Source organism: Acipenser ruthenus, chromosome 8 (genome assembly GCF_902713425.1).
Source record: "Acipenser ruthenus chromosome 8, fAciRut3.2 maternal haplotype, whole genome shotgun sequence".
NCBI lineage: Eukaryota > Metazoa > Chordata > Actinopteri > Acipenseriformes > Acipenseridae > Acipenser > Acipenser ruthenus.
In genome coordinates, this window is record NC_081196.1 from 3545770 (window position 1) to 3570545 (window position 24776).

Sequence of the window (24776 nt, forward strand, 5' to 3'; positions counted from 1 at the left end):
GTCCCCTTAAGGATTCTTAATAGAGAGGCTTCACTAATTAGCCAAATAAGCTGGGCACTTTTTTCCCCTCCTCCAAGCCATCCCAAAACAATTTAGCACCTCATAAAACAGCAGCAGCAGCCCTGCTCGCGTTTCACTGGAGAATGATACCCCTTCTAAAATAGCAGCCCGATGGCCTTGGTTCTCCGTGCCTTGCAGCGCCTGTGCGTTGAGCTGGAAGTTCGTTCGCTCCGTCAATTGCTGTTGACAAGACGTCGTGCCGCTCGTCTCGGCTTGCACCGGCCCAGCTTAACACAGTTATTTATGTGTGACGTCCCCCACCTGTCGGGACGGCTCTCAGTTAGAGGTCACACTTTGGTGCCTTTTGGTCTGCCTTCAGCGGCTGAGGAGCAAGCCTGCCACTGTTCACTCCCCCTCCCCCACTACCACAGGCTTCATGTGACACCAGGACACATGTTTGCAGCTAGAAGAACACGCTCTGATTGGTTATTTTTCCCTGCGGCTTCAAGTCCCAGGCACGAGTCCATGGGTAATGTCAATTGTGGGACCAAAACACTCCACTGAATTATTGGCAGCAAGTGCCTTTTGAAGTTTGGCAACTGCAGAGGCATTGTCCTTGGAGTTCCTTGCACCCTGCTTAGTGTTATGGCAGGTGTTCATATTATAATTGTTTTTTTGTTTTTTTTTTTATTCTTGTGTCTGCAGCTTCATCTTACAATGCAGTTTAAAACACGACTGAGATGACCCCCACTGTGTACATACGCAGTTTTAAGAAGAAAGGGGTGGCACTATTGGAAACGATAGCATGGCCTTTTTGTTGCTGCCAGTTTTATACTAGTTGGATGTTTTTTATGGTTTTTTCAACTTCACATTTTTAAGTGGCTGTACTGCCGCGGTTCATTTTTGTTTTTTTTAGTATCAGGCAGTCTCCTGTATGACAAATGATATTGGCAGAAAATAATAGAACCTGTTTAAACTCAAATACTTATAATGGAGGTCTGGTGGAAGAGAGAGCGCGACTAACTTTGAAATGTTTCTCAAGTAAATAAAAGCGGAGCATTTAAATAGTCAAAGTTGCCACTCAATTTACATTTGTTCAGACAAAAATGTACCAGTCATTGTTAAACTGTGCTTATACTACAGTATTACCAGATTCCTGGGCAGCATTCAATTAGACTGGGCAATGCAGAGTGTCCAGCTCTGTGCTTGTATTACTGAAGAAAGCACAAAGCTTCTGAAGCTGTCCTTATTGATTGACTGACTTTTTTGGAAGCTCTGTGTCAGGGTTCAAGCAGTTTTCCATCGGCAGAAAGAAAGATTGACTGCTCTTGTGTGTCTTAGAAAAAGGAAAATTGGTCTCCAAGGTGCAAACTTCTTGACTATTTGTGCCTGTATTTCCTTCCCTGCTCTCAGGCTGGGTTACCTGCCAGCTGCTGTGTGGAGCTCCTATAAAACTGTGAGATCCGGACCTGGATCACGTCGAAGGGCATCCATAAAAATAGAGATACAGTTAAGTAACTGTTCAAGGGTAATAGCAGTGTGTTTGGGGGTTTGTTACATCTGACTATCTGCTGCTAGTGGAAGTAATCTGTGTTTCACGTCCACCAGGGTACGGTTTGTATGTCCAGGGCAGTGCTGGCTGTGGATATCGCACAACCTTCCATCCTCATCCATTCTGGTCTCGACTTGCCCTCAAAATACACCGTTTAACCTTTTAAGCTCTATTAATAATCATAAGTGAGAAGTAACAAATTATTCCAGTGCATTTATTTTACTTAAGAGAAGTTCTTCAGTGTACAGTACGCCCGAAGAAGGCACTAGCTAAAAAGTTTTACTCGGCCGAGTTTCTTAAAGTTTTCACTTTTGATTGAGCGTTTTGGCTGCTTTCAGTATGGCACCTGGTTAATTGTCGGGTGGCAGAGTGGCTCGGAGACTGGACTAGCTGGACAGCTGCTCTGTGGATCTCCCTACCGGGACAGAACAGGAAGGTTGAATGCTTTTGCTTCTCTTAATAGCATCAGTGGTGTTTGATGGCTTGTGCCTAAAAGTTAAGATCATACGACTAGTAGTTGAAAGTCATTGCAGTGTGTGATGCTTGGTGAGTGAGCATTAGAAGTCCAATGTGAAGCAGTGCTGCATGGTTACAAGGTAATGTTCAGAAACTCTTCTCCTGGTTTGGGGAAGGCACCTCCGGGGTTAGAAACCTGAGCTAATGAGAGCTGACGCTTCAGCTGTGCGGCTATTAAAAGCCATGTGGAAGCTGTCCACTTAAAGCAAGTCTTCACAGCCTAACACTCCTTCCAGATAGAGAACGCATTTTAATTAAAAGTTCCAGGCTGGGGTAAGCTGATGCTTCCCCTGTCGATGCACCTTGTTAAGGGGTGTTTTATAAAAACAAAGGGGTCGTTAAGGTCCAGGTCTAATTGCAGGACAGATCACAGGCCGCTTTTTCCTGTTTTAATTTTAGTTTAATCACAGTGTAAACGCACACGCTTGTCTTAAGTGAGCGAGTGTCAGGGCTTGCATATCTGTCTGTTTTTCAGTAATCCTTTATATATGTATATGTGTATGCATATATATTCTTCTGTGTTCAGGCCCGTTTAACCTGTAAAGTGCCGTTGTCCTCATTTGAGGACAGGCTACTTTTGTAATTTCTTTGGAGCATTTTTAACGCATCTACTTATTTAAATGTTCTCTTTAACTATATTGTTATGGTAACGTACTCTCATTATGTTAACTGCCAAAAATAAGTCTAAATGTAATGTATCAAATTACATAAATACAGCTTGTGTTATGATTTTAAAAGATATATATACCCAGTATATATTTTGATACTTAATGGGTTAAAGCAGGCAAATATTATAGTCATGTGAGCCTGAAACTCAAGTGAAGTCCAGTTTCTTTTTAATAAGTAATATTTGTAAGACTTGGGGGGGGGGGGTATCCCATATTTTAGTAGAAGGGGGAGGAGGGCAGTGTATCTTCAGTTATCACATTGTTTAGAAGCGTTTCAGCTGATCTCACCAGGAGGAACGTGTGCTCCTGCATGATGGCAATACGTTGTTCATGGGTTCAAACATTTGTTTCTACCTCTGTTTCCAGAGTAGTAGCCCTTCACTCTGAAGAGGTTGTTTGCTTTCTTAATAACCCTGTAATTGAACACCTTTGAATTAATATGAGCGACTGGCTATCTTGAGTTGAGTGGAGTTTTTAAACCCAGTCTTTATTTTATTTTTAGTTCTATCCTTAAAAAAAAATCTCCACTAATCCATCTGTGGCACATGTGGCTAACCCATTTCATTGTAACAGCTGCAGCACCAGAGCTGTAGAAAGCAGTGCTGGAGAAAACCCCAGATATACTGTATGACGGGCAGCAGGGCAGGTGGTGTTCCTGTCACAAAACCACACCTGATTAGCATCATTAACCTCTATTTAGACTCTGCTTCTGTAGGAATTTTGAGTTCCATTCTCTTTGTCAGTTGTAACCCTCTTACCCAATTATCCTGCATTTAAAAGAAAACCACAGAGACGCTAAGTGTTGAATTACTCAATAGATTCGCTAATTAAACTCTTTCTTTTTTCTTTTTATCTGCTGCGATGTTTGAACAATTATTTAACAGCTGTACTTTGTTAAGCTTGCAAAGAAAAAAAAAAAAAAGAATCGCTGCAAAGTTTATTTATCAAGGCTGCAGGGTTTTATTTCTGCAGCGTTTTGAAATTCCTGCTGCTAATTGTTGAATGTGCCGGGGGTCGGTGTGAAGAGGATGGGGGTTTCAGGGTTAATGAGTTACTGCAGGCTTCCTAGCCTCTGTTCTGTAACAGTTCTCACATTAAGCTGATGTTCTGTCCGTGTCCGTGGGACTTGAATGCTGCATCCTGTCAGTGGGCTTTCTGTGATTACCCACAATCCCATGCAGTCTTTGAGGAGCACTTTTGACGTACAGCTCTGGCCAAAGGGTTTGCATCACCCTTTTATATAGAATGAACTGATTTTGTTACCTAAAGTCGAATGAAACCTGCTGAGTAATGTTACGTTAACATCAAATTACACACCGCTTTGTAGTTCTCCATATACTCACAAATTGAAAAATATGACATTTCGAAATCTAAAATGAACTACTGTACTGCTTCTGGCTTCTGGTAGACTTTTGCAATATCATTTGTAGGTTATTTTAATTGCATGGTGTTAAATAAAATATCTCAATTATGTTCATATATAAAATAGGTGATGCTAAACGTTTGGTCATAGCTGTGCTTTGTGTGGGCCAGTTTTTTTCTTTATTTTTTCTTTTCAAATTGAATTGTCAAATAGATGGCATAGGAACAGACTGTTTTTAAATTGTTTCCTGTTGTATTCTTTTCACATTTAGTTACTGAACCGAAGTGTCAAATTCATATTGAGGAGAAGCTGGTGTTATTTAGCATTATACTGTATGAGCCCCTAACTCCAGAACAGTAAGTGTAAAGTGGACATTAAGGTGCTCCTTGCAGTATTAATGGAGCTCCTGTCTGTATATACAGATATTATATTAAATACACAGTTTATTTTGTATGCTAATGTGAAATCCATGTTCTTTTCCAGATCCTGATGCACACCAAAGAGCTGGTCCAGAAGGTAATACTTCTGAGCGTGCTTTATTTAAAGCAATGGCTTCAACCTGATTTAGCAATCTCCCAGCCAACATGCCCTTCTGGGCAGCATAAAACAGAGTGCTGTCCGTGGCTCCACTTGAACAGACTGGATGATATTACAATACAATACAATACAATACAATACAATTCACATTTCTATAGCATCTTTCATCACAAGGATCCTAAAGTGTTTCTCTCTCTCTCTCTCTCTCTCTCTCACACACTCACACACACACACACACACACACACTCTTACACAAAAAAGAACAATGAAACCATTGAATAAAACAAATAGAGGCAGAAGCATGCAGTTTTGATTGTAAAATAGGAAAAATAAGATTTAAAAAGCTATTTTGTAAAAATACATTTTCAGTCTTGATATGAAAACAGTAAGAGCCCCAGCTTTTCCGACAGAAGGCGGCAGAGCATTCCGTAATGTAGTTCGAGACCTGATTTTCACTTCTTTGCTTGGTTGTGAGTGGATATTTACAGTGCTGTGCTTTCCTTTTCCTTGTCCTTCCCTTGTTTTTAGATGAACCTGGAAGTCATATACGGAGACACCGATTCCATCATGATCAATACTAACTGTGCTAATCTGGAGGAGGTTTTTAAACTGGGGAACAAGGTAATGCTTCTGCAAACTCTCTGATCTGCACACAGGGCCACCATGTCAAATACATCTCTTTCTCTACTGGGTGTTTGTAAGAGATTATCTTCTGAGTGAGCTGGACCCCCTCTGTGAAGTTCAGTGCTTGGTGCAGGAGACCTCTTTCCTCTGCTTCCCGGATGGAGTGTACTGAAGAACCCTGCAGTTGATTACAGTGTGGGTTAGCAGCGTGCTCCACTTATCCTCACCAGACACTGACAGGGTCACAGTGGAGCAGAGCTGCACTCTGCAGGGATATAAACAAGATTCCAGGTTTTACTAGAAGCTTGATTAGCCACAATGTGTATAGGTAACAAGCTCAGGTGTGTCTTGTTGGATCCTAGTAAAACCACGAATGGATCAAACCGCTATGCAGCGGAGGTCTTGCCAAACCAAAAAAACAACTCCTGACATTTCTTTTAAGGGGCATGTAAGAAAAAAATAATTAAATAGCTTTGAAAATCTTGCCTTTCTTATTTTCTGTTTCCTCCGATAGTAACTGTACCTGTGCTTATCACATTCAGGATAACATACAAATACAATGCTGTAATGAAACCAAATTTGCAGACCTACAGTACAGCATCCACGTTCAGAAAAGTGGTTCCTTTTGGGTTAAGTTTTTAATGCTGGTGCAGCATTGCTTTGCTGCAGGTAAAAAGGTAAACTTGTGTTCCAGTTATCTTAAAGGTTAAAGACATACTGGCTTGCCTCCCAGTTACTGTGTGTGTGTGTGTGTGTGTGTGTGTGTGTGTGTGTATGTATATGTATGCATGCTTAAGTATTTGGATTTTGTGTTCCACAAGCACCCAGTGGGTTACGTCTCTGTAATGGTTTCTATAAAACCACCTTAATTTCAAACATTTATCACCTGTCATTACTGATACCCTGACAAGGCTGCCATGAAAGTTTGTTTGCAAGTCGCACTGAATTTCATGCTAATTTGAAATAAGCCGTTGCACGGGGAAGCTTTCTGCACTCAGTTGCTTCATTAATCTGAGCCAGCAGCTGAGCAAAATACATTAAGCAGAGACAGGAAATAATGGCATGATTTATAAATCAATCACATTCACAACATGCACCGCGAGCCTAGAATAAGGGAACAACTTTACACTGTATTTAACAGGTCCTTCCAAACAGGATTTCTTAACACTTGCATGCCGACTGTCCTAAAAGAGTTTATACCCTTATATTCTCATGGTTTCTGTTTCTCATGGTAAAAGCATAGTAAAGCCCAGCATGGTTTGTTTCTCATGGTAAAAGCATAGTAAAGCCCAGAGAGGCAAGGTAAAGCATATTAAACATGGCAAACCATCGTAAACTATGGTAAATGTGTAGTATAAACATATATGGGTAAAAGCCATGTTAAATACCAGATGTTTATTTCCAGTAAATCTTATCTGTAACTGTGGCAATGTGCCCCGCCCCTGTGTGCATTTGTGTGTTATATGTTGTATGTTGCATGTGTTAATGTTGGTGTATAGATATGGCTGCACGGGATATAAATGGGTGTGTGCAGCACGTGTTATTTAAAATGTATAATTGTATTTAAGCACGAGGATTGCACATCGCTTCACGTGCATTTAAAGTATTTAATATGTGAGCACGAGGTTGCACATAATTTGATTCACGTGCTGGGATTCAAGTGAATAATTAATTAGTAATTGAATCCCGGCACAACAGTATATATAGATGCACGTTTCATTCCCTCGGGGTGGTGTGTTCGGTGAGTGGAGAACGGGAGAGAAGGAGAAATAAAAAGATAACAATTGCTATTGCGTGCTGGTAGGACCAGCACGATACTTGTTTGTTTATTTAAACTCGCCGTGTTTGTGTGTCTGTCCGTCCACCGTTTGTTAATGTTAGTCCGTTTTGTTTGTCTATTTATTTTGGCGTAAAGTGCCGTGTCCTGTCTTCTGTTTGTTTAAACCTTTTATTTATAATAAACCGCGCAACAGCGCTTTCATTCATTATTTTCACTCGCAGTGCTGTGTGTTCATTTCTGGTCTGAGGTCATCACTAAAGCCAGCCTGTCACAGTAACACAGTTGTGTATAATGAAGAGACTTGTGCTTTGCTTTGTTATTGTGTTTTAAGTCACACATGAGAGAAATCAACTCATCCCCTGTTAAGGATTTCATCAAAACTCCAGTCCATTGTATCTTGTGTACAGATGTCATCCTGCGCACAGAACACACGACAGAAATCTGAAGTAAAAAAATAAAAAATTTCAATGTAACTGTTGTCCAGGTTAAGAGTGAGGTGAATAAGCTGTACAAGCTCTTGGAGATCGACGTTGATGGGGTCTTCAAGTCTCTGTTGCTGCTCAAGAAAAAGAAGTACGCAGCCCTGACAGTAGAGCCCACGGGGGATGGCAGGTACACCACCAAGCAGGAGCTGAAGGGGCTTGATATCGTCAGGAGAGATTGGTGCGACCTCGCCAAGGAGGGTGGAAAGTGAGTATCCTGGTGCTGGATCACGGAACGGAACACATGCACTGTTGTCGAAGACATAGCTCCTCTTGTAGCTCCTTCACAGTTTTGTACTCCCATATGTAACGGGACGAAGGCAGGGCATGAACCGGAGACCACGCGCACAGACAGACCGCAAGAGCATCTTAACCGCTATGCAAAAGAGCCAGGCTCGCCTGCATTCATGCTTGTAGAGCTTGACTTGTACCGTACATTAATGACTTATTGCACATTGGTATAACTGCACATGCAGCATTCACTGGACTGATACATGTGTAGTGTACATAAGCTAGAGGAGACTAGACATATAAACAAAACTGATTGTGTAACGTGTACGGCAACAAGTAAATGGTACCAGATTTAACAAACAAAATTAAAAAAGCAACATTTGCACATTTTCAAAAAAGGCGTATAGCAAACAGAATTTAAATGAACAGCACAGTCCTATCTGAACTGCAGTCCTCATTTGTACCCTGCCTGTATTTATTTTAGTGGATGTGGGATTTTCATTTAGAAAGCATGTGTGGTATATTTTATTTGCTTCTACATAGAATGGCTCTAGTTAAATATATTTAAGATCACTAGGCGTATGCTAAAATGTGTTTGGTTTTTTTAGATAGTATTTGCATGTTAGAAGTATTAAGCTGAGGGATCGTGAGGATATTGCTAACTCAGTTTCCCCTCTTCGCCCCTCCACCCTTGCAGCTATGTCATTGCTCAGATCCTTTCGGATCAGCCCCGAGACACGATCGTGGAGAACATCCAGAAGAGGCTGATGGAGATCGGAGAGAGCGTTGTGAACGGCAGCACTCCCCTCAACATGTTTGAAATCAACAAGGTCAGCCTGTTTGCTCCGGGGTCTGTCTGTCTATGTCTGTCTGTGCCTGCCTGTCTGCCTGCCTGCCTGCCTGCTGCTCAGTAAAAAAGCAGCTGAGCTGCCAGTTTCTAGGTGGGTCAAACCTTTAATGTCATGTTTTTCTTCGTGTGACCCTCTAGGCCTTGACGAAGGACCCTCAGGATTACCCTGATAAGAAGAGCCTGCCCCACGTGCACGTGGCCCTGTGGATAAACTCACAGGGGGGTCACAAGGTGAAAGCCGGGGATACCATTTCATATGTCATCTGTCAGGTAAAGAAGTCTTCATGCTTCATGCCAGAGAGGCTGATCATCATTGCTCTGGAAACGGGGCTGGCTGCTGAGACTTTATGCTTGATAATAACTGCTTTACACCTCACCCTGTGTAAGCAGGAGCAAGAGGGTTAGAAGGCTACTGTACAAGTTCACAGTCGTGGTTCATAGATTCACATGGTGTTGAATCTTTACTGGACTAACAAGATCCTTTTAAGTTTTATTAAAATATTCTTTATATTGTGTCTGTAAAAAGCCCTAATAAATGCAAATCAGTTCCTGCATGCATTGTACATGCGAGTTGTTGTGATTTCCTCTCCTCGATATGAGGTAGAGGTAATAACATTTAAAATCCAAAGGTTTTCTTACACTCCCTGGTGAATACAAGTGACGGGTGGCGGTCCGGTGCAGGAGAGTCCCCTCAGTGATGGTGCTGTGGTTCTGTGCCTGCAGGACGGCTCCAATCTGAGTGCGAGTCAGAGAGCCTACGCCGTGGAGCAGCTCCAGAAGCAGGAGGGCCTGAGCATCGACACGCACTACTACCTGTCCCAGCAGGTCCACCCTGTGGTGTCCCGAATCTGTGAGCCCATCGAGGGCATCGACGCCATCCTCATCGCTACGTGGCTGGGTGAGTCCTGTGGGCAGCAAGGCACAGCGCCTACTTCCAGTAAAGAAAGATATAGTTATAGAGACTTGTACCTACATATATATATATATATATATATCGGAATATCACCTACTTCCTCGTCGCAACGTGGCTGGGTGAGTACTGTGTGCAGCAAGGCTTTCATGGATTTCAGACTTTTCTTGTGCATTTTGTAGAAGAAAAAAAACTTTTGTAATATTACTCCTTTTCTTCTGGCCTAAAACAGTGCACATGCAGTTTTTGAGTTGAATGATTTGCGATAGTGCGTGTTATTGTAGGGAGATCCTGGAATAGGAATCAGTCCCACAGAGAGAGTCTGTCCTGCTCATGACTGCTGCACTGGAGCTGCTTCGGGAGAGGGAACGGCATTAGCTTTCAAAGTGGCCCCGTCGATCCCTGGCTGATCCTCAGCTGTTCAAGTGGCCTTCAGTGCTGGAATCCCAGGCCCCTCGCAGAGACCGCTTTTGATTTGAACCTTTTTCAAATGAGTGACAGGCCAATATTTTGAAATTCTTTCATCCAATTAGCCAGTGTTTTCAAAACAAGGTTCCATCGAGCCTGTGAGGCTGCAGATTTGCTAATAGTGTCCAGAAGTCAACACGTCCATTGGGGCAGGTACAGAAAGAAGAGAGCCAGGTTGGTGTAGCTCGGAGAACAATGCTGGCATTCCCAATGGGGTTTACCATTCTTGCCCAGTTTCTTCCCTGAGGCTATTTTCATGTGTGGCTTAAATGACTCTAATGGTGCTTTTAATAACAGTACAGTTAGTAATTGGTTATGTATGGTGTTACCATATGACTCCATGTACATTAGGACAGTTGAGGATTTTCAACTCTCATTGCAATGCATTCTGGTACATTTTACCCATCTTTAGTACCTTTCACAGGAGGACTAAACTTACCAGAATGCATTGGGGTGTGAGTTAAAAAGCCTGAACTGTCCCAAATGGTCCTAGTGTTAATGGAGTCACATGAATTCAGTACAGTATATTCCAGAAAGACTAGTGTCTGTAGTGGCTGTCCTAATGAATCCCTTTTAAAGCCTTTCCATATTTACTGTGTTAAAATGGTTGTATGCAGTATTATTGAGGTTTGCCTAGTCCTTTTAATAGTCATCGACAAATAAGTTTGTCCCTAGGTGGCAGCACTTGATAGTGTTATCATCCGCGTGGATTGAAAATTAATAAAATGCAGAGCCCTCCACTTGGGAACCCTGGTCTGCCGTAGCCTTTGTGTGGGTATTCTGTGGTGGCATCATGTTTATGTGGCTTCTATAAACCCTTGGATTATTTCAGTGTGTTGTAACACTTTATTGTGGCCTTGCAGACTGCTGCATGGTGAGGGTGTTGCAGCCAGATTACACAGTGACTTGTTGGGTTGTTGCAGGGCCTGAGTGGAAAAGCGATGTTAATCATTTAGAGTTTAAACATTGTAAAAAATATGCAGGTCAAATCTAGGAGTCCGGGATGTAGAGTGTGTACAGTGTCGGCCAGTTGATTTCATTTTCGCAATTTCGTCAGTCTTCTTTTCCCATACAAGCTAAATGTTGTATGCATACAGTCTTATAAGCAGATGCAAGTTGCAGTAACGGTTGAAGGCTCGTCCTTATGACGGCTTTTCTGTTTGGTTTCAAACATTCCCAGTATGTTGTAGCTTTAAAAGGTTAAACATAAAAATGCGTTTAATTTATCTTTTAAGAAATGTTAACATATACTAACTCCCCTGGCGTAATATGCCTGTCTCTGGATCTGCTGTGCAGCCCTGCACACCTTTGTACTGTTTCCATTTGATCTTTCACCTCGTGCCCCTATTTTATTTTGTTTTACACAAAAAAAGGTCCAATAAGGCAACAGTTGAATTTTTGTCATGCAACGCTGAAAAAAGGGCCTAGCATAAAAAGTTAATCTTACTAACACTTTAGGTTGGTTTCAGAGACCTTGATTAGCACTGATCTTAGACTATCTAATATTATTTTAGGTAAATATGTCTGGAAATAGTTAACTTACAGTAAGTAGCGGGGTTCCGAAAAATAGTGGTACACGTCCCCACGTGTTGCTACAACTGTTTAAATAACGCACCTGTCATTTCTTTTTATTAACATCCTGACAACTTTTTACACTTAATAACTTTGAAGTTGGTTTCAAAGCTCTTTTCAGAATGTCCGCTGTAGTGCACTGATAGTGTAAGGATTATTGCCCACATTGTTAAACAGGTAACACAGCAATAATGATCAATGATGTGGTACAGAACAGAAAAGCCAGAGCACTTTTTATGATCTTTTTTTTTTTTAATCTCTCTTCCTGCAGTGATTTAGAGGACCGATCTCAAACCTCAGTGCACTAGAGCAGCCATTTTGGAAAGTGCTTTGAAACGGACTTTAAAGTTATAAGTGTAAAAAGTTGTAGCAACGGGTGGGGACCTGGAACGCTATATTTTTCGGAACCCTGTTTCCTACTATATAATGTATGCTAGTAGAATTGAAAATAAGCAGCTCTGTTGCCAAGTTAAGCAGGGAGCTGTCCTCTGTCCTCTTTTGTTCTTCTGTGAGATAAAAGCCTGGCTGAAAGGAGACTGTGTTAAGTACGTTTTTGTAAGTGTTAAAATAATTAAGGCAGCCCCCCCTCGTGCTTTGTCAACACTGCTAAGTGATAGCGGAGTTGGCTGAGGAGCAGGGCGGTGTGCAGGTCTTCAGGTTGTTGTGCAGCGTCGCAAGGAGAGTGGAGTCAGGAGAGAGGGCGCTGGCCCTGGGGTATTGTTTACCAAACAGTCCCTGTGTTATCCTGTCTTCGGCTGCAGGAGAGTTCAGGTTTCTGTTGATGGTGATGCCCTGTCTGTGAAGTGGTGGAGCCAGCAAAGCCAGGAGGTTACAGACTTCAAACCTGTCTGCGTGATGTTTGCCCTGCCTCCTCTCTTCCCACACGCTTACTAATGTTAGCAGCGGGGTTAATTAGCTGGTTCTAATTAGCTTGAGCAGAAGGTGTTCTCTACGCTTCTGACGGCTGGACCTGTGCTGTCGGGTCAGGAGGGTATCTGAAGAGTTAATGCAGTGAGGGGAAGGGCAAGCTCGGATTGAAAAGGGAACATCTGCAATCTGTAAAAGAAGCGCATCACATTAAACTCTCAACAGTGCTAAAGCCTGGGGTCCTGAGCAGGCGTCAATGAAACGCTGATAATGTCTGTGACAGGGGGAATGACGATATGCATCGGTTTGCCTATTGTTCAGTTTGTGTCGACTTATTCAGTTGCGGTACAGGTTGGCATTTTGGAAAATCGGCCACTGAAGCAGTTTGTTCTCAGTGTCCTAAAAACTGAAAATGTAATGTCGACTCTACTGCATTTCCATTTTATTGAGGTTACACCATAATAAGAAGCATTCAGATAAAAAAACCCGAACCAAATAAAACAAAATTAAATACACCGAAAGAATTTCAGCGAGCGACACAAGAAGTAAATTCGAATGATAAAAATGAACTGGCAGATATAAAATCTATGGGCAGAAATGCAGGCAAGGTTCGTCTGTTTACTCCCATTGGACTTGCTAGAGAACTATGCAGCCTGCAGTGTTCAGATGCCTTGCCCTGTTTTTTATGCATGTGTTTATTGCTTTCGCTATAGAAACCGTGCATGTAAATTCGATAAACAGACGATTGTGTCCAGGCTCATTTTCCTGGTAATGGCTAAGGCGATTTCAGTGTGTAGCACAGAAAGTGGAGCATGGCTGGATACATGGGATAGACAGAGATCTCCACTCGGCTGTAACCTCATTGCAGTGCTTTGAGTCCACGCTGCTGGCTGCCTCGGCATCCCGGGATGGAAAAGCAAGGACAGAGCACGAGACTCTCCTGACGCTGCATACTTTTATTACATTGTACAGAGGTCCATATTGAACTGCACTGTACACTTTTATTACATTGTACAGAGGTCCATATTGAACTGCACTGTACACTTGTATTACATTGTACAGAGGTCCATATTGAACCGCACTGCGTTTCATTCCTCTGTACTCTTTCTTTAGCTCTTCTTTGTCTACGAACACATATGCAAAGATTTTACATTTTGACAATGTGTTTGCATTACAGAACAGAGGCATGAAAACGTTAAGACCTGACGTGTGTGTGTGTGTGTGTGTCTGTGTGTGTCTGTGTGTGTTTGTTCTCTCAGTCTGCCCCTTAGCATGGATATTGATTGAAACAATTGGTGCAGCATTTCTGAAGTGCTCCTCTGCCGAGCTCTGGCTGATCTTTGAGTGGTCCTAACCATTGAAACTAGTCTGCCCGGGAGAACCATGTCACAGTTATTCAGCCACAGTGGTTCCCTGAGTAACTAAGTCAAGTGGGCGATCATTGGCTGGTACACTGAAGCAGACACTCGCAGAAGCATCGGTCTACTTTCCTATAGATTTACAGTAGGATTCTGATTGAGCCTTTTTTTGAAGTTGATTAACGGTGAAGCTCCGCTCATCAGTGTGAACTGGCAATTTGATGTGTGGCAATTTTTGGTCATCTTTTTCTGGCAACTTCTGAAGTTGAAACTGTTTGGAAATGTTCACCATGTGAGTAGTTCACATCTGAACAATTTATTAGTAATAATAATAATAATAATAATAATAATAATAATAATAATAATAATAATAATAATAATAATAATAATAATAATAAAAAAAATAATAATACAAAAAATAATAAAAAAAAAAATAATAATACATATTTTTTGGAGAAGTGAAAATTGCTTAACCTCTTAAGGTACACAAGGAATTGAGCAGGTGTTCAAATGGGTTTTTAAAATACATTTGAGAGTGACTTCAGAATCACAAGGAAACTGACAATTTGGATGACCAGATCCAACCTGTAAAACTGACACCCTGTTTTGTACACCTCATTGCAAACATAAGAAAGTTAGCATCATTTTTATTTGTAAAACCTTAAAGGATTCAGTATGTCCTTCCCATCTAGTTGCTTGAGAAGTTGCCCAGTGTTGCATAGTATTTAAATAGAGCCTAAATCTCTGTGCTCGGAGTGTGCCCCCGATGCGGAGAAGGCGTTGACGTGTCCTGTGTCTCTGTCTCAGGTCTGGACCCGTCTCAGTTCCGCTCTCAGCAGCAGTATCATCGGGACGAGGAGAGCGAGGCCCTGCTGGGGGCGCCGGCGCAGCTGACTGACGAGGAAAAGTACCGCGACTGCGAGAGGTTCAAGTTCCCCTGCCCGCAGTGCGCCACAGAGAATATCTACGACAGCGTCTTCGACGGCTCGGTGAGAGACGGCAGCTCTCGGCCAGAACAGAGCAGTGAAAAGCTTATTGTAGTCATCCTGATACAAAATAAGTTATTGCATGCACCCTTTTAAGGTGTTTTTGGTTGCCTTAGATTCTGTGTTTTTATTACACTAGTAATTTTGTAAAATTGGATCAGATTGTGATTTAGAAAATTAAACTAATATTCTTAGTACAGCTCAGTAATGTTTTAATTGTGTCTGGAGCCAAATGTAACCTTTATTTAAACAGGAAAGTCCGGGTTCAATAAAGGTTTAATTGAAATATTTAATTGATGGTTCCACAAGAAGAAAGCAATTGAGCAAGCGGGCATCATAATATAAACCTGATCAATAACAGTTACCCAGCAGCACTGTCCTGGCCAAACTATCCAGAGAGCTTGTAAGAGCAAGCCTTCACTCTCGCTCTTGCTCGCTCTCTCTCGCTCGCTCGCTCGCTCGCTCGCTCGCTCTCTCTCTCTCCAAGTATCTTTTGATCCGCTAACTTCAAACATTTCGCAAAACTTGGTTGAAACTTTGCAGGTTGGAATTTTTTATTTTTTTTCCCCAATGTTGTTCTTGTGTCCCGTAATATCTTGGAATCTTGTATTGAAGCTTATCAGCGTTCTAATTAAAAGCTACAAGATGTTTTTCGAGCAATAAAAACTGCTCTATGAAATATATCCTAAAGTTAATCTCCCGATGCCTGGGCTGTCCTCCCTTTTTGGAAGCCTCCCCCAGTGATTTATCTGGAATGTTGTCCTTCTGATGAGCGCAGCCGGCGTTGCCAAATATTCGTGGCTGGCCTTGATCTGGAGCGAGAGAGTAAAAATTGCCCGAGCTGCAAACCCACGCACGATCGTGTACATATAAGCCATTAGCAAATTAATAAAAAAACTGAGAATTCCCCAGGAACCTTGACTGATAAAGCAGAGCAGTCCTTATCAAAATTAAAAGTAATTGTTCACAGTTAATTTGGGTAAACAGCAGATGTCTGGAATGTTTGAGTCAAAACAGTTTGTTGGAAGGGTGTCAGAGAGGAGGAGGGGAGAGGGGGAATTACATCGGCATTGCTCCGCTGCAGCCTTGACTCTTGCTTCATTAGAGCTGTAATAAGATAGAGCTAATTGCAAAAGCCTCTGACACACTGCAGATGGGCTGGCTCTTCAACACAGACTTGAATCTCTTCCTCCTGGGATTTGAGGTGGGAGACTGGAACGTGGGAAAGAAACGTTTGGTGAAATGCAGTGTTTGGGTTAGTGTTGTAGTAGTCTGTTTTGGGGTGTGGTGGTTTTATTTTTTGGTTTTGTTTTGTGCCCTTTTAAGTTTGGGCACTTCCGGCTGGTTTCACAGACCCTCGGACTACATAATGTTGCTTTAGCTAAGGTAGTCCAAGATTAGTTGCAGACGGGGTCTGTGAAACCAGCCGTACGTTTTTTAAAAACTTGATTACATTTGGCAGTTTGCAAACACCTGTAGGAGTGTCTACAGAGAGAGAGAGACACCCAAAGACAGCTAGCAAATGAAAAGGAAAATAAATAATGTGCAGTTCACGACTGACAGTCCGTTTTTTGGATATAAAATATAGGAAAAAGATCTGCTGATTGAAACTACTGTATATTCAGCTAATTGAGTAAGGGTCAACAATGCATGCCCAGTGATTTGGGATTAATGAGCAATATATTGGAGGTGCAGGGATGCAAATAAGACTCCGGTTGCATAGCAATTTGATCCATTTCTGGTTTTACTGTGAGTTTTTTTTAGTAAGCTTAAATCTGAGCTTGTTACCTGTAGATCAGAAAAAAGGGAGAAAAAGACAGGAAGCAAATGCAGAATACAGGAGTCCAGCTTCTTCTCGAGGTCCTGGGTTCAATGAACCCAGGACCTCGAGAAGAAGCTGGACTCCTGTATTCTGCATTTGCTTCCTGTCTTTTTCTCCCTTTTTTCTGATCTAGTTCACATTTTTACCTCTGAAGGCAGTCTATGAGGCAGCTTGGTAGTGGATTTGCCAAACAGAAAACACAATTTTGTTTCTATTTGTAAAGTTTCTTTTAAAGAAAATTGGGAGGCTGAAATTGTAGGCAGAAGCAGTTCAGACAGACACTGTATTAGAAAGTTCCAATTGAGAAGCAGGCTTCAAATATTCCGTGTTGCCCGAGCCTGAATAGAAAGAGATTAAGGTATCAATTTGATATTTTGTTGTGCGTGTATACAATGGGCCTGAGTGTATCTGTAGTTAAATGGCTTTTTCTTTTTCTTCTTTCATTTCCAGAGAAAAGTGATTGAACCCAGGGTGATGCGCTGCAGTAATACAAACTGCGAAGCTGCACAGATAAATTATGGAGTTCAGATGAGCAACAAACTAATTCTGGACATCAGACGTCACATAAAAAAGTATTACAGTGTAAGTATCGTGGCAGGAGATCGCTGGGCTTTCATTGCCTTTTGCATCCATTTATTTGTAACGTATACAAACCTGCAATAGAATAAGCTTTGATACCCAATTATAAAGAAGCCATGTCCTCAAGGCGTGTTTACAATCCCAGTGAAACCAGCCATGAGGTGGGAAATTATTTAAAAGTGATTTCATTCACTTAATGTGCTTTTGAAAAGCAACACTGTGTATATATACAGTGCAACACTATAATGTTTATAATGTATGCATATAATGTTGTTCTGGTGTTGATTACTGCCTGTGCAGGGAGGCAGGCTGTCAAGCAAGCAATACAGAATGTGTGCTTCCGCACACTGGCACGCCGCCACAGTCCCTACAGAATGTGTGCTTCCGCACACTGGCACGGCGCCACAGTCCCTACAGAATGTGTGCTTCCGCACACTGGCACGGCACCACAGTCCCTACAGAATGTGTGCTTCCGCACACTGGCACGGCGCCACAGTCCCTACAGAATGTGTGCTTCCGCACACTGGCACGGCGCCACAGTCCCTACAGAATGTGTGCTTCCGCACACTGGCACGGCGCCACAGTCCCTACAGAATGTGTGCTTCCGCACACTGGCACGCCGCCACAGTCCCTACAGAATGTGTGCTTCCGCACACTGGCACGCCGCCACAGTCCCTACAGAATGTGTGCTTCCACACACTGGCACGGCGCCACAGTCCCAAGCAGGCAAGTACTACGTGAGATGCATCACTTTTTTTTTTTTTTTTTTAATGCAAACCATTTCTTTGCTTGCACTGGACCAACCAAATCACAGCTACATCTTTACAAGAACTGCGTTTAGAGCCACGTATTTCAAATAACCCTAACCTGAGATTCATGTACAGTTTTGTGCTATGATATTCTTCCAGCTGTCTACTGCATTTTAACTTGTGCTTAAGCACTGTGAATTATTCTTATGAATTGTATTCTCATCATCATGATCTGTTTGTCATTACATGGCCTTGTAAACAATATTTTATGCATCTGAATGATACGGCCTGTAGACCTGCTTTGCTTGATAAAGACTTTATTCTCCGATGGTTCTGTGATTGCATCACTGGTAGGAGTGTATATCACTAGAAGAACATTATCTTATCTAAGCTGGGAAAGAAGGCAGGATTTATTTATATATCTGTAATATATAGGGTTTTTTTTTTTTAATGAAAGAGGGAAAATTTCATTAGCTTGACAACTTGCAGGTTCCCTGCTGTGTGGATCTTGAGAAGGCTAAGAATTAACTTTGATTCCACCCCCTCCCCCTCCCCGGTCTAGCTAAACTACAGTTTAAAAGATAACCCACTGTTTCAGTTCATATTTCCACTGGGCACTTTCTTTACACTGCCCCCTGTGACAGAGTGCGTGTGTGCGTGAGCGAATCATTCAGGGCCCTCCGTGTGAGCCGTCCCAGGACTGATCCTTTTACAATGAAATGAGATGCTGGTGCCACTCCTAGTCTATTATACGTTCAGTCAAGCTATAGAACTGGTCACTATTCATTGAGGTTGGGGATGAATAGGTGTGGCTCTGTCAAGTGCTGCTGGAAGTTTGTTTAGCTGCTTCATGTTGAAGTGTGACTCCCCCTGGGTCCCTGAGTGAATCTCTGGGAGGGAGATTGGGAATATGCTGCTGAAATAGAGAGAGGGGCTGGCAGTTATCCGTTTTGATGTTCTGGCTTTTTATTTTTATTTTTTTCAGTGTGCAGGTAAAATATTTAAATGCTCTTATTTATTTTAGGAGCAGGTAAGAGACATTTTTTTTTAAAATTTAGTCGTCGCCAATTATTTTACCCCAATTTTCACCCCAATTTAGCATGCCCAATTTCTTTCTAGGTAAGAAAGACCTTGATGTAACAGCTGTACCTCTGCACTGGCATACCTTCTCTCAATGTAAATAGGACCAAACATACCTTCTCTCAATGTAAATAGGACCAAACATCACCGCTACCAATGTAAATAGGACTGCAAATGAGATCTTGGTACGCATGTATCTCAATTTCCTATTTACTGTATAATAGGTATCCATTTCAAAGGAGAAGGTCAAGTCTATCTGCCTCTTTTTTCAAGAATATCTTTAAAGATAAAAATGCTGAATGGAGTTTGAAAAAGAAGTCCTGAGTGTCTCTTGCTCATACAGCATTGATGGTTCTCTGTGTCATGGACCTGATTCAGTTTTGGGTTCATTCCTAGATATTATTCTATGTTGCGTTACTCCTGCAGGTTAATAAAATAACCTAACCTAATTCTATCAGTCAAGAAAGAAGCAACTCTATAGAGAGAGAGAGAGGTTTTTGTTTTTTGTTTTTGTTTTTTTTAAACTTAACAGTTTGGGTAATTTTCAGTAATCCAGTAAATACAAATTGTCTTGATTTGTCGTGCTCCATCTGTCAGCAGCAGTTTTTAATGGATGAGTGCATGCAATAAAGGCATAAATGTGAAAAATATGGGGGGGGTCTAATTATAAGGCTGCTGAATTTGTAAGAGGCCACATAAACAAGGCATCCCTGTAATGCTTATTAATTGTTAATAATGCCTTTGTGAATGCCTCTCTGTATGGTACAATCTATTTAACACATTTGTTTGCTGGGTTTATTTACCCTGCCATTTGTTTTCAGTTTATCCTGATTTTTAATACAATACAGTACAAAAGGACGAGCCTTCAAACAGCATAGCTTCTAGACATGCAAGGAAGTTTTAGAGCTGGTCTTCGCTGCTGATTCCAGGGGGAGCGTCCCATTGGCTCTGGCGCTCCCACGGGTTAGGGAGGCAAAACCTGTAGGGAATGTTTTCCGTCATTGCGCTACAGCGGACCCCTCTGGCTAGGCGCCTAGCGAGCTCAGGCAGACACCTGCAGAGCTGGCCTTTGTCCTCCAGAGGCCGGTAGCTCACTTGCCACAGGAATAACACCTGAATATCTTCTGCACTTTCTCTGAAGTCATTCTTTTTGAATTCAGCCCTGTTTGTTCATGTGGATTGAATTATCTGTATTCCTTCCATGTTCCTTTGTAACAAGTGATGTTGATCATATGCATAGGCATGCATTCATGCATGAATTGACACATCGCAATCTCCTGGTGGCATGAGGTAAGAGGGTATGAATGCATGCCTTTACACATGTCATTTGTTACAAAAGAACATTACATTAATACAGGTAGTTAAATCCACACAAATTGACAGCGCTGAAATTCTAAATGAATGACTTCAGAACTCCTTAATATATTCAGGTGTTATTCCTGTGGTATACAGCCGGAATTCATTCTGAATTTGTGGTCGTTATTTGAAAGTGTTACTGTGTACATTGTTCCAGAGTAGAAGCAGCGACTGTAGTGCTGCTAAAAACTGCAGCTAGTTATATTTACCAAAGGTTAAGGAGCGCTTGAGTGAGTTCTGATGAGTCGGTTCTGTTTAGAATTCCAGATGAGGTCTATTGCAGGGGTGGGGGGGGGGGGACAGAGGAATGGAAATTGCATGAGGAGGTCCTATGGGACTCCCTGCAGGGGTGATTCATTCTTTATGGATCACTTGAAATTTTCTTCTAGTTTATTTAAGCCTTATTGCTCAGATAAGCCCTGTTCCTTTCCGAGGAGCAGTCATGCTTGGAATGCAGAGCAGGAGCCTGCTTGCAGGTGAAGTGTGGCGTTTCTCTGGAGCCTCTCTCAACTGGCAGAGTCTTCTTTCTTTCCTGCATTCAAGCTGTTAAAGTTTCTGAGGTCGGTGTGGAATCTGCCCTAATAAAATTAATACACTTAGACAATTTCAGTTTGCACTTCAGTTTTGTTTGTTTTCCTAAAAAGGAATCCGGGGTTAATCCAAGTAGTGTACATTCAGCATTCTGAATCCCCAAATCCCTCAGCACCCTTGAACATCTCTGGAGGAGTGACATCCGTGATTAAACACAGGATTCTGGGAGTTGCAACACTTGATACACGTCTCGTATGATCTCCCAGGTAGTCATCCTGCTTTGCCTGGGTGACATCAGAGACCACTTCATTTACAACTAGGCAAAGTTAAGGCTTTTGTAGTTACACTAAGAAGCCTAGAAAAGTACATGCTTCATGTGTTGGTGACGTTTTCTTTTTCTTCTTGGCGCCCTTGCTGTAGTTTTTTTAAGTAATGCCAAGACCTGGCGGTAATCTCTCTATTTCTAATATGGCATGCTTGACTTTAATGCCATTCCTGTATCTTTCCTGTGCTTTATGATGTTCTCACAGACCCTGCTTCGCTCTAATTTTGGGTTACCCAATGTTACAGTAGGGGAGGTAGAAACCAGGGGCCGTATTACAAAAGCATCCTAAGTGACATTCTTAACTTATCTTCAGAGATAGAATGTATTAACTACAAGTTTAGGAGAGTTGATATTACAGAAAATGCTTTCATAAATTTCAGATAGGAAATAGCATATTACAGAACGTTCTTAACTTGGTCATTTCAACAAATTTCTTTCCTAACATTTACGGGGGGGGGGGGGGGGGGGTGGTGGTGGTTAACGTCTAGATCTATCCTCACCTCCCTTGAGAGAAGTGTTATGTACGGGACAGCATGGTGTTGCAGTTGGATGCGCTCACACATCGCTGTCGGTGATTATGATAATTGATGATTGATATTTGAACCTTTACTGAGGAATAAGATATGAAGTATCCTGTGTTGATTCTGTTATTGTATTACACAGCGAGACGCTCCATTGAACTATAACCAGCGGCACATATATGTAATGTAACTCAAAATACAAGTTTGGACTCTTTAATGTACACAGTTATATTACACACTTTCACACTGGAGGCACGAACATCACAGGACTGTTCTTATTTTTAGCTTTACTTTAGCCTGCGAGATAGGAATGCCAACACAAATTAAAATTATGACTGAAATTGAATAAGTATGGCTTCATTTTTTTTCTTTTCTTTTTTAAATACCGCTATTTATTTATTCTTAACTCGATTTTATTGTAGGAAATTGAAGACTGCTGACTTAGGAAATGCTTTTGTAATACCGAGTTAGGAAAAATCCTGTCCTAGCCATGAAAGATAAGATAGGAAAGCAAGTTAGGAAATTGTTCTGTAATACAGCCCCTGACCTCCGTGTTTCTCACATGGGAAAACTGTCAACTATCAGTATATAGTTTAGGGATTTATTTCATTATTTTAATTTATTCTAGGTTCATTGCAAATGGATGTGTATTACATTTTCAAATGAAAAAATAACATTGTCAGTCTTTAACCCTTTCAGTCCTGAATTATTTTTGTAGAGTTTAAGAATGCGAAATTAAGTTAAACAATTCAAAAAGGAACTCCTTTATTGAGTGTACATGAAAACAGGACAAACCAAAAATATTTTAATGGTAAATTGTACTGAAAGGGTTGCATTTTATATTTCCGCTTCCAAAGTAACGTGCTGTGTCTATCAAAGCTTGCTTGGCCCGTCACATGTTTTTAAAGCGTTTCAACACCAGCCCCAGTGTGATATCCTGTTTGCCCTCAAGATCGCTTTGTAGAAGTGAACTCCAGGGCTGCATGCAGCAGCAGCCCTGCATTGTGGAGCTGGCATGTCCTGATTAGTCAAATGCATATTAAGGAGCGTAATGACAAAGTTCCTTTCTGCGTTCTCTAGCCGCCTCTCTCTGGCACAGCATTTGACACTGTTTGTTGTTTAATGCTGCCGAGGCTAATTCAAAGTGTTTGATTGAAGATCCGTATTTTAGTCTATGACAGTACAACAAGGATGTCATTAGAAATGTCGGAGTCATGATTGCTGGTCGTTTTTGTTTGGTTTATTTGGCGCAGTCCAGGCTTCCGCTGTTAGTCCTCGAATCTAACAGCGGAATGATTTTATTTAAACAGCTTTTAATGTCGCACCTTTTCTGATCATGGCATGATTTGTGCTGTAACTGTTTAAATGGCCGTTGAGGGGGACAGCGTTTTATCTGCGATGCTTGCATCCCCAGTGGACCCCTGCTGGGTGTGGTGGTGAAGTGGCTTGGGGAGAATAAATTCCAGTTCAAATGGGACTTATTGGCATGACAAGTCATGCAAGTATTACCAAATATGTTGTTATTCATTGTTATTTATATATTTATTTGGTTATTAGGGCTGTCAAGTGCTTAAAAAAATTAATCGCGATTTAATCTTGAGGTTTTTTTTAAACTTGGTTTTAATCACGTGTTTCATTGATACAATTACTGCATCAATCTCATTTGTTTGTTTTATTACAGAAGCTGCTATTATTATTATTATTATTATTATTATTATTATTATTATTATTATTATTATTATTTATCGATTATTCAGTATTTATCTTGATTTGTATATAACGAGGAATGGAATCGATTGAAAAATCAATTTTCGATTTAATCGTAGCAGCTCTAACATACATACATACATACATACATACACACACACATATCTATATATCTGTGTGTGTTAGAGCTGCTACGAAAGTGCCAACCCTTGCAGCAGATTACACCACATGTGTCTTTGCAGCACAAATGGGATGCTTTGTAACGAGACTCATCATTACCAGACTTGCAGTTTCAATACTGAAATAAAATAGAAAAACACAATGACCCTGGAGAGCTTTATCTTGGTGAAAGTGACTGGTGCATTAGGGATGAAAAGAATGAATCAACTTGAATTGATCGCCCCAAAGTTTTTACTGAGTACCTCCCTCGGGATAATGTCAATCAATTCCTTTATTTAACCAGGTCAGAACAGATTTACACTGTACAGTTTTAACAGTTCATTTCCAAGGTGTGCCGTGGTTTTTTTGGGATCACTGTTCGCTGGAGTTTTATATAATAGACGGACACTTCATGTCATGCTGCAGAAAGGCCGACATGGTGTCTTCGAAGATATAAAGCACGTAGACTGATTGGAGATGATGATGATGATGATGATGATGATGCAGATGATAAAATAATCGTTCAATTTGTGCAAGGGTTGCTTTGTCTGAGTAACACTCTGACTGCAGGATTAAATAACCTTGAATGACATCATACTTGGGTAAGTTAAGGTGCATTCCTTGTGCACTCCTGTTCCATTGTCAGTCTAGAAACAAGAATAATTAAAGTGTATTGTTTGACCGTGTACACAGAGTCAGTGTAGTGTACAGCTGTGGCCAAACGTTTTGCATCACCAGGAGTCTACCGGAAGCCATAATACTAGTACAATATTTCATGATTTTTAAATGTCACATTCATCTTTATGAAGTAAAATTAGTTCATTCTATAGGGTGATAAAAACAACTTTTGTCCATAGCTGTATGTGGGGTTTTTTTTTTTTTGTTTGTTTTTTCAACCAATAAATAAACCCATGTATTACCAAGCCACTCTTGCTGGGGTCACAACCCCTTACTCTAGACTGGTTTAATTTAAGATATTTTTCCTCAGAATGTATTTTAAATAGTGTTGTTTAATTAGTTTAATTGTTTGAACAGCGGCCTGGAATCCAGGCAACCTTGTTTTTCTTTCTTTCTTTTTTTATATCCAGCCCAACAGATATCTCCCTGCAATATCTTGGATAAATAAATGAGTTACCCTAATAATGTCCCACCTCCCTGGCACATTAGCCTGAAGTGAAATAGT

The 24776-nt window shown here is 41.3% G+C and overlaps 1 protein-coding gene across 3 annotated transcripts in view; it reads left to right on the forward strand.

Moving 5' to 3' along the window:
- LOC117407329 (DNA polymerase alpha catalytic subunit-like) overlaps positions 1-24776 on the forward strand; it is an 84964-nt gene that overhangs the window by 29361 nt on the left and 30827 nt on the right. For all 3 annotated transcript variants that reach the window (XM_034923027.2, XM_059028090.1, XM_059028091.1), the window contains exons 27-34: positions 4583-4615; positions 5165-5257; positions 7525-7730; positions 8451-8583; positions 8742-8873; positions 9327-9501; positions 14586-14767; positions 17037-17168. In XM_034923027.2, the coding sequence (XP_034778918.2) occupies positions 4583-4615; positions 5165-5257; positions 7525-7730; positions 8451-8583; positions 8742-8873; positions 9327-9501; positions 14586-14767; positions 17037-17168 (1086 nt within the window). The remainder of the gene's footprint in view (positions 1-4582; positions 4616-5164; positions 5258-7524; positions 7731-8450; positions 8584-8741; positions 8874-9326; positions 9502-14585; positions 14768-17036; positions 17169-24776) is intronic.